The sequence below is a fragment of the Chaetura pelagica genome, unplaced genomic scaffold, assembly GCF_000747805.2.
Source record: "Chaetura pelagica isolate M959 unplaced genomic scaffold, ChaPel_1.0 scaffold121, whole genome shotgun sequence".
Lineage (NCBI taxonomy): Eukaryota > Metazoa > Chordata > Aves > Apodiformes > Apodidae > Chaetura > Chaetura pelagica.
In genome coordinates, this window is record NW_009954546.1 from 694,480 (window position 1) to 704,907 (window position 10,428).

The 10,428-nt window shown below is 45.2% G+C and overlaps 1 protein-coding gene across 1 annotated transcript; it reads left to right on the forward strand.

Moving 5' to 3' along the window:
• The first annotated feature begins 51 nt into the window (after positions 1 to 51).
• ATP5A1 (ATP synthase, H+ transporting, mitochondrial F1 complex, alpha subunit 1, cardiac muscle) lies at positions 52 to 7,912 on the forward strand. Its single transcript, XM_010005032.1, is given in 13 exon segments — positions 52 to 132; positions 738 to 816; positions 1,866 to 2,035; positions 2,729 to 2,902; positions 2,983 to 3,149; positions 3,294 to 3,442; positions 5,245 to 5,396; positions 5,524 to 5,748; positions 5,853 to 5,960; positions 6,518 to 6,627; positions 6,629 to 6,651; positions 6,862 to 7,012; positions 7,688 to 7,912. Coding segments are annotated over 13 exon segments (1,671 nt in total). The 3' UTR covers positions 7,770 to 7,912.
• The last annotated feature ends 2,516 nt before the right edge of the window (positions 7,913 to 10,428 follow it).

The window sequence follows — 10,428 nt, forward strand, 5'->3', positions numbered from 1 at the left end:
GGGGTGGGAGGGTCGGCAGGGCGGCCTGTCCTTGCGCGGGGGTGCGGGGTGATGTCTGCGGTGTGCGGGATCCCAGCTGCAGGTCGGGGTTTGAGCGGCCAGGCTTTGCCCGGCCTGGTGTTTGTGGTGAAGGCGAGGGCGCCAAGGTCTCTCAAGGCCCTTTGCTGGTGTCCCCGGTGAAGGTGAACGGAGGAGAACGGGCTTTCAGAAGGGTAGCAGCACTGCTTGTGTAGGGTTGCACTTCCCATCCATTTATTTTAGTTCCCGCTCTTGTCTATACTGTAGCCATACTTCAGACATCCTGTAGCTGTATTTTTTTTTCCTTAGAAAAGCCAGTCCTTAGAGGACGCAGCTTGTGTTCGTCCTCACAGAGAACCGTGAAGAACGCACTGATTAGTTTGTGTCTGAAGCTTTTGGTGTTCAGCACAAAGGTGGAAAGCAAAGAGGAGGTGTTGCTTTGGGGTCTGCTGCAGTGCTGTCGCGGTGACATCAGTGCAATGCAGGAGAATGCAGAGAGTGATTTAGAGCAATCTCCTTTGCCATCTGCCCTTGCTTAGTAACGCTGGACTTGGTTCCATGACTGCAGTTTGTGAATGCAGTGCTGTGGAGCCCAGTTCAAAACTGAGTTACATTGGATTTGTAAGCTGATGATAAACATTTTCAGTGTGTTACCTCTTAACGTTTTTCTTGAATGATGGAGGACTTCTCATGGTTATTGAAACAACTGCTTATTTTAGATTTCCAGAAACACCCTGGGTGCAGCATTTGTTGCTACAAGAAACATCCATGCCTCCAAAACACACCTTCAGAAAACTGGTGAGTCTGAGAAAGGTCTTAATTAAAGAGTGCAGCTTAAGAACTTGCTGTATGAGACAAAGACAATTTAAATATGGAGTGTGAAGGGTATCTGTGCTTCAGTAGATAAAATACCTGAGGACATTTATGTACTGACAGTATTTAACAGTGAGCTGTCAGTTACACAGTCATTTCCAGAAGATTTAACTTTAATAATTGTTCAAGTTATGGCCAAACCAGAGGAGTGGTGATATGTCAGGCTCACGCAGCTTACCTGTTTCACAAGGATCAATTCTCCTGTAGAATCATCTGGAAAAATGCTTCAAATACCAGTTTTCTCCCTTGTGTGTCTGAAGGAACAGATGACTTTCCCAGGCCTGCCTGTGTTTGACCTTGAGTCCTTGAGTATAATATTTTTGCTGCCAGCATCTTGCTGGTCAGAGAAGGGTGCTGGCGAGGTCTATTTTTGGTACTGACTCGTGTACAATTTTCGAAGTGGTTGAGGTTGATCAAAGGTATTAGAAAATAACAGTTTCACAGTGTTATTTCACTGTTCCCTAGCTGAAGAAATAAAAAGCTGCTGGAGGTGCATTGCCAAACAAATTTGAGCAGTATAGCCCATATCAAACATTTATTGAACGTATTCAGTTCCTTTAAATATATTTGGATCTTGCATTGTAGATCAGTTGACAGGGTGTTTCGATGTCTCAAGTAAATGCTCTGCAAGCAGAACTAGCATACCTCTTTTTTCTGAGCTAAGGCTAATTATTTAATTGCTTTCCAGGGGGAAAGTAGGCTAATAGTGGAGGACATAATGAAGGGAATTGACAAGTTAACAGCTATCAGTGTTTGATTGATGGTGGCTCATAATGATTAGTAGAAGCTAGTTTTATTGGCAGTGAATACAGAAGCTGTTAGTTATTGTATGCTTCCTGTGTAAGGCAGTGTTGCTTGCTGTAGCTTGTGGCATACTTGAAAAAGGGTACCTTGGCTTGTGAATTCATTGCAAGCTTACTGATTCCATACTGTGCCTCAGTGTGTTAAACCTGGTTTGAAATGCCTCTTTCCAGGCACTGCTGAGGTATCCTCTATTCTTGAGGAACGTATATTGGGAGCTGACACCTCTGCTGAACTAGAGGAGACGGGCCGTGTGCTCTCAATTGGTGATGGTATTGCCCGTGTGTATGGCCTGAGGAATGTCCAGGCAGAAGAAATGGTTGAATTCTCTTCTGGATTGAAGGTAAACTTCCAGTAAAGCAGTGTCTTCAACCTAGAAATAATTTTTAAGGAGAAACTGAGGCTGCACTTGGAGTTACCCATATAGACCCTTCAGAGTAATAATTCTGCCAAGAAAACCCAAACGTTGGAATTTGTGAAGCTTGGATTTCAGTATCTGGGTCTTGGCCAGTATTTGAGCTTATTTGTCTTCATCTAGGAAGTATTAAAAACTAATGTGTCACTGGATTTTGTTTTATTTGCTTTCAGGCAAGTGTTTCTGTTACACTTTTGTGTAATAGCCTCTTGGTTCCAGCACAGTGTCTTAACTATTCCCAGAGTCCTGCAACATTTTTTTCAGTGATTTTAATGACCCAGCTTGCCTTGGGCAGATAGGAGGCTGTTGCTTTTTCCTTCTCCTAATTCCTAGGGGTGAGAGAAATTTGGACTGTGTTTATACTTCCTGTTCTTTTTAGAAAGTTGGCTGAAATGTTAGACTGCTGCGAGTGCTCAAGGGTTAGGGTTGTTCTTTAACCAGCATGGAACAGCATACGTGGGTTGTACATAAAAACAGAATACAGACTGTTGTTACAAATAAGATTGAGATATGACAATATTGGATATTCTGCAAGGTAGAATAATCATACCAGTATTGAACTGTCAAAATTTTGTAACTGTTGGTTTGAGTTTTCTCCGCATAATGTGATCTTTGTCCTAGGGCATGTCCTTGAATTTGGAGCCCGACAACGTTGGTGTTGTCGTGTTTGGCAATGACAGACTGATCAAGGAAGGGGATGTTGTGAAGAGGACTGGTGCCATTGTGGATGTTCCTGTTGGGGAAGAGCTGCTGGGCCGCGTTGTAGATGCCCTGGGCAATCCAATTGATGGGAAGGTAAGTGTACCTTCATGTTTACCATCTCTGCTTGTATCTGCATGATACAGACTACAACAGGTTGTATCCTCTCTTCTAAGGGCCCTATTACGTCTAAGACACGTAGAAGAGTTGGCTTGAAGGCCCCTGGGATCATTCCCAGAATCTCTGTACGTGAGCCTATGCAGACTGGTATTAAGGCTGTGGACAGCTTGGTGCCGATTGGTCGTGGCCAGCGTGAGCTGATCATTGGTGACAGGCAGACTGGGTAAGTTCTATCCCCAAGCTAAAAGTGTTTCCTAAAACAGAGACTCAAGTGCAGCGTGCTCTGCTGTACAAAGCTGAGCCCAGAGCTGCTTAGAGGTGGGGAGAGCCATCAGCAGCTTAACTTAACAATCTCCGTGTTACACAGGAAAACTTCAATTGCAATTGACACAATCATCAACCAGAAAAGATTCAATGATGGAACAGATGAGAAAAAGAAGCTGTACTGCATCTATGTTGCCATTGGCCAGAAGAGATCTACTGTTGCTCAGCTGGTGAAGAGGCTCACTGATGCAGGTACAGATTTTTTAAGATTGCCGAGCCTGGCAACTTAGGGTTGTTCTTTAACCAGCATGGAACAGCATACGTGGGTTGTACATAAAAACAGAATACAGACTGTTGTTACAAATAAGATTGAGATATGACAATATTGGATATTCTGCAAGGTAGAATAATCATACCAGTATTGAACTGTCAAAATTTTGTAACTGTTGGTTTGAGTTTTCTCCGCATAATGTGATCTTTGTCCTAGGGCATGTCCTTGAATTTGGAGCCCGACAACGTTGGTGTTGTCGTGTTTGGCAATGACAGACTGATCAAGGAAGGGGATGTTGTGAAGAGGACTGGTGCCATTGTGGATGTTCCTGTTGGGGAAGAGCTGCTGGGCCGCGTTGTAGATGCCCTGGGCAATCCAATTGATGGGAAGGTAAGTGTACCTTCATGTTTACCATCTCTGCTTGTATCTGCATGATACAGACTACAACAGGTTGTATCCTCTCTTCTAAGGGCCCTATTACGTCTAAGACACGTAGAAGAGTTGGCTTGAAGGCCCCTGGGATCATTCCCAGAATCTCTGTACGTGAGCCTATGCAGACTGGTATTAAGGCTGTGGACAGCTTGGTGCCGATTGGTCGTGGCCAGCGTGAGCTGATCATTGGTGACAGGCAGACTGGGTAAGTTCTATCCCCAAGCTAAAAGTGTTTCCTAAAACAGAGACTCAAGTGCAGCGTGCTCTGCTGTACAAAGCTGAGCCCAGAGCTGCTTAGAGGTGGGGAGAGCCATCAGCAGCTTAACTTAACAATCTCCGTGTTACACAGGAAAACTTCAATTGCAATTGACACAATCATCAACCAGAAAAGATTCAATGATGGAACAGATGAGAAAAAGAAGCTGTACTGCATCTATGTTGCAATTGGCCAGAAGAGATCTACTGTTGCTCAGCTGGTGAAGAGGCTCACTGATGCAGGTACAGGGTACAGATACTTGAAGATGACTGAGCCTGGCAACTAGTGACATCCTGTTCACACTGTAATGCTGAACACTGCCTCTCTTCTTGCTAAATGAGTGAACTACTTGCACTTGTGAACAAGAAATCTCTCTGTGTACCCGTGCAAAAAGGACTGTTTTGCTTGCTACATCACATTAGAAGATGCTGTGAGGCCCATAGGCTGCTGAATTGGTTCTGTAAAAGTCAAACCCTGTCTTTTCCTGCAGAATTGAGAGCTTCCTGTGGACAGTCAGGCAGGCCTGATGACAAACTGTGGCCTGCAAGTATTTATGGACTTGGCATTTGTGTCATATGTGTGCAAGTCAGTGTGAAGGGCAGTTAGAAGTTTAGTGCCCAAATGTAAGGGATTCAATAGTAGCATCTTTTCAGAAATGGTGATCCTTCCCCCTCCATACACACCCCACAGCGTAATGGGAATAATTTGAACTATGCAACAAAGGGTAGTATTGCCTTGCAGCAGTGAGGAAGACATGGACTCAGACTGAGTTACTTCTAGAACCAGAATGTTCCTTAGTGAAAAAGTTTAAATGTTATGTAAATTTTAGAATCACAGAACCATTCTATTTGGAAAAGACCTTTAAGATCCTAAGACATAATCAATAGAGCTACCAGCCATCAACCTAACTCTTAGGTTAGTTGAGCTAGTAGTGAGCTAGTGATAGTATAGTATGGTGGTCTTTTGTGTAACAGTGTAGTGATGCTGCTTGGGCTTGCTTCAACAATTAGTATTTTGCATGCATATTGTATTTGCTGCTTGCAGGCATGATGAGGTTATGTGCTCACAGTGGTCTGTGTTTCCCATTCTTTCCAGATGCCATGAAGTACACTATTGTGGTGTCTGCTACAGCATCAGATGCTGCACCCCTTCAGTATCTGGCTCCCTATTCAGGCTGCTCCATGGGGGAATACTTTAGAGACAATGGAAAACATGCATTAATCATCTATGATGACTTATCCAAACAGGTCAGAAAACATCCTTTATAGGCCTCATAGTCTAGCATTGGTACTTGTAGCTGTAAGATCACCTCAAGTTTAGAAATTAAAAACTTAGAAGCTACTGAAATCTGAGAGGTTTCTTTATACCACACAGGCTGTTGCCTATCGTCAGATGTCGCTGCTGCTGCGTCGTCCACCTGGTCGTGAAGCCTACCCAGGTGATGTCTTCTACCTGCACTCTCGCCTGCTGGAGAGAGCAGCCAAAATGAATGATTCCTTTGGAGGTGGCTCTCTGACCGCCTTGCCTGTCATTGAAACTCAGGCTGGTGATGTGTCTGCTTACATTCCAACCAACGTCATCTCCATCACTGATGGACAGGTAGGACTTGCTCACCTGCCAGTACTTCTGTGCAACCTACTGACAGGTCTCTGAGGAGACTTCTGGGCTTATGGCCAAGAAAATAAAACATTTTTCTCCTACAGATTTTCTTGGAAACTGAGTTGTTCTACAAAGGTATCCGTCCAGCCATCAATGTCGGTCTGTCTGTGTCCCGTGTAGGCTCTGCTGCCCAGACCAGGGCTATGAAGCAGGTAAGCATGAAGTTGCTACTCCTTCTCTTTACTAGCAATGTGGAGTGAGTAGGTTTTTCATCCCATTTCACTCAAGAGCTGTGAATGGAGAGGGAAGACACCCCTGGATTCCTTAGCATTATGAAATTATAAAAGAGCAAACGTCAGGAATCTCTTTAATCTGTGAATGTCTTTTTTCATTGCTTGTGGAGAAGGAAAATAGTATCTGTATAAATAGGCAGAACTGTTAAATTTCAGTATGCTGAACTGGGTACTGATCTAACTAGAAATAGAGGATGCTCTCTTAACCTCATGCCTTTAATCCTGATAGGGAATTAGAGAGGCTTAATATCCAATGGTTTAAAACCATTTTAGGGAGGATTAGCATGCTTGTGTTAAAAGGCCAAGCAGACAGTGTGATGTCCAGAAATGCATATAATCATCTGCCATAATCTTGAGATTGACTTGCCTGGTATGCAAGGCAAAGCTGACTTGTGACAACTGTTAGCTGAAAATAACCTACAAACTATCAGACACATTTAAGAGGTGGTCAAACTCAGCCTGACCTTGTGTTGTAGGTGGCAGGTACCATGAAGCTGGAGTTGGCTCAGTATCGTGAAGTAGCTGCCTTTGCCCAGTTTGGCTCTGATCTGGATGCTGCCACACAGCAGCTGCTGAAACGTGGGGTACCTCCTCAAACAGGGACAGTATGGTGAGTGCTTTGGATGTAACAAGCCTTAATTTCCTACTATGGGGCTGGTCTTGGTTGGCAGTGTTCACCAAATCCATTCTGTGGATGTAGTAAATGTAAATTTATTGAAACCATGTTGTTTATGTCCAGCTGATCTTCAAAGAAGGACCCCATTACTGATGTCTCCCAATGTAAGAGTTAGGAATGGCATGAATGCTTTCTTTTTTGCAGTTCCCATGGCTATTGAAGAACAGGTTGCAGTCATATATGCTGGTGTAAGAGGTCACTTGGACAAGCTGGAGCCCAGCAAAATCACTAAATTTGAGAGTGCTTTCCTAGCACATGTACTGAGCCAGCACCAGGCCCTCCTCTCCACGATCAGGTATGATTTATCTTACTTCATTCCAAGGGTATTTACTTGATTTCTGGAGTGCACATCATAGTCACTGAACTCTTTAATTCAGTGTATCCTAGAGCATCAGGCCTTAAGGTGCCTGTACCAGAACTGGATGTTGAATCAGCCTTCCAGCTGTTAATTGTGCTGCTGTCCAGAGGACAGCTTCACACATCCAGTTTTGACTTTAAAATTCCAGCTGATGCTTAACAAGAACCTACTTGGCTTACCTCTCCTTGAATCTGATGCTTAAATCACTGAATAAGGTCCCCATATTTCTGACAGCTTTAAGCTGTTAGGGCACTGCAGACCAAGTGCTGCTCACTTCTTTCCTGCTGCTGGGGATTGAGTATTTCCATAGTTCTGTCCTCTGAACTGGTCCTAGCTTGTGTCGTGAGGCAGCTGTGTTCCTTCCATCTCTGAGGCCTTGTTGAACTCTACCTGCAGCTGTTTTGAAAGTATTTGCTGACAAACCTTAGTTCTTAAACTGAACTTTTTAAGGAAGAGGGGTTTTAACATTAGTTTCAGTCATGTACCTTCCTGCCTCATCTTGCTAATTTTGTTAAAAATGCAATGGTTCATTGTAAAGTGTCTTTGCCTTAGTCAGGTATTGACCACATACCTATTCCTGTGTCAGAAGTTTTAACTCAGCTCTTCCAACAGGACTGAAGGGAAGATCTCCGACCAGACTGAAGCTAAGTTGAAGGAAATAGTCACGAATTTCCTGTCTACCTTTGAGGCATAAACTCTTTAAAACAGTGGAGACAGACCAGGCATGTGTGGTCCCATGCTCCAGCTCCATCAGAGACTTTAATGTGCAACTCGGATGTACAGATGTCAGCGAGAATAAAAGTTTCTGTGTAAAAAGGCTTGTATGTTCTGTTCTGAGTTACTGGTACTTGGGCAACACATGCTTTAAAAACCAGAGTTAAACTACCCTGGACACTCACTTGCTAAAGGAACTCTGAAAAATCAGGGGGCTTCTTCACTATTGGGTGGATTAAACTCACTGGGGGTAGTGTGGGGGTAGCAGCTGGATTTGGTGGCTCAGACTGCAGTTCCTGTCGTGACAGAGCTGAGAGTGGCTGGTGCAGTTCCTTACCCTGTTCACTAGGTGTCACCAGCCGATGCCATCACGGGCTCCTGGCTGTCAGGCTGCTTCGACTTTCCCCCCGAATTTGGAGGATTTTTTTAAAATGAACCCGAGGGCTTACACGTGGTGCTTGCCTCTCACAGAGGAACTGGCAGGTGCGGGGACAATTTTAGGGTGGAGGTTAGAATACCACCCTCACCACGCCCACAAATTGCTACTGAGACCAATGTTTCATTCACGTTAACTGGTTTATTAAGGGTTACACATATCAGGGATATATGCAAAAGTACTGTTCACTTCAGGGAAGTAATGCAAAAGTACTGTGCCCTTAAAAGCCCCGTAGTGGGGGTTGGTAACTAGCAGGGGCAATTCATAACTTGTCCATTTGTCCTGCCTTGTATCACATCTTTTGTGTTCACTTGTCCTTGAGCAGCAGGCCTGGTTTTTGTCTGTTAGCTGGGTGTAATGAGCAGAAGGCCTTTGCTGACTTAGAAAGCATTTTGTTTAGACTTATGTGGGGAAGAATAGTTTCCCACACTAGGCAACTGATCTCAGAGAAGAGCACACAAGTGGGGAAGCAGTTTATGCTGTCTTGTTGCAGGTGGTAACTAGTTGGACCTCACAGTCTGCTGTAACAGCCTGATGCTGTCAGAGTATTTCCTGGAGTTGCTGTCTGACCCCTCCTGGTGCCTGTCTCAGAAGATCGTTTCCTTCAGAACTGACTGTCCTTGTGCCTCAGGACAGCTGCACATTTAGCTGTTACTAGAGATGTAAACACCACCATCCTCTAATTTTCACTCCAGTTGTCAATGCATGGTGTGCAATCATGAATTGTTTGGGGTGGTTTACATACCAGAGTATCCATTTTGTCTTTCTTAGGAGCAGCTGGAAGCAGTTAATCTAAACTTTTCACAGTCCCAGGCTAACAGGCTTTGGTGTTAATGGCTTGAGTGCTTCAGAGTGTGTGCCCTTAATTCTGCAACACAGGAAGTCTTGGGCATCTTTCTGGGAGGAGCTGGGAGGTTAGAGCCGTGCTGTCCTCCTGGAGGAGAGCTTCCTGTGGAGCTGCTCTGATCTTCCACAGTCCTGTTTCTTCCACACAAAAGCTCCAGCACTGCTGGCTGGGAAGCTTCATGAACATGAAGGAATGTGGTGTTGCTGCCTTTGTGCTCTGTCTGCCCAGCATCACTTGTGTCTCCCAGGACAGCTTTCTATGGCTTCCTGCTGCTCTTCTGAGGTGTCCCGACCTCTGCCATGTCATGCTGACATGTGTTACTTGTGTGCTGCCCTAGTTAGAAAGCACCATGCTCAGGAGTGGTGCTTAGTCCAAAATTGCAGAGACACGTATTTCCAACATAAATATTATGGAAGGGTCCCAGGAGCACACGTTGGGCAGGTGTGTCCTGTGGTGTCAGGGACACTCCCCTGCAGGTGAAGCCCAACCTGATGTGTGGCTCCTGCTGCAGGGCTGGTGATCAGCGCTGTGGACACGGCCTCAAGCTCCTGTGCTTCCATCTACTCTGCTCTGACCTGCTTGTGTTTGGTCTTGGTCCCCCCTTGGGTTTATCCTCCTGTGGAATATCCTCTCCTCCAGCCTGCCCTTTCAGGCCAGCAGATCAGAGAAAGCTTGGAAAGTTATTCCAGAATTCACACTTTGGAGTTTTTTTGTGTGCTTGCAGCTGGGCAGACTGTACCTCAGCTGACAGATGCTCAGATGAGGTTGCTAAAAGCTCTTCAGAGCTTTGACTGAAACCTTCCAGAGCTGAAACACAGGACTTCTGCTGCTGGGGCAGGAACTGCAGCCACAAACACTGAGGGCAAAGTCTGTGCAAACCTGCTTTCGTCAGTACTGTACTCAGAAAGGTTTGCCAAGTGGCAGTGGCCTCAGGTCACAACCAAGTACGTTTTTTTCAGTAAGTGGAAAATGACTTTTTTTTTACATTACTGGAGTGTTTTAGCTGTTCCCCTGTTAAAGCAGGAGGTTGAGGCAGCAGGTGTGATTCAGGCTTTCCAGCACACAGGGTCCTATCTCATCAGCTTTCATCTTTTTACTGAGAGATTGCTCACCAGTCACTCCCTGCCCTTGTCAAAAGTCCCTCCCCAGCTTTCCTGAAGCCCCCTCAGGCACAGGAAGGTGCTCTAAGGTCTCCCTGGAGCCTTCTCTTTTCCAGGCTGAACACCCCAACTGTCCCAGCCTTCCCTCATAGGAAAGGTGCTCCAGCCCTCCATCACCTTCATGGCTTCCCCTGGACATTCTCCAGGAGCTTCGTGTCCTTCTTGTGTTGGGTCCTCCAGAGTTGGACACACTTCT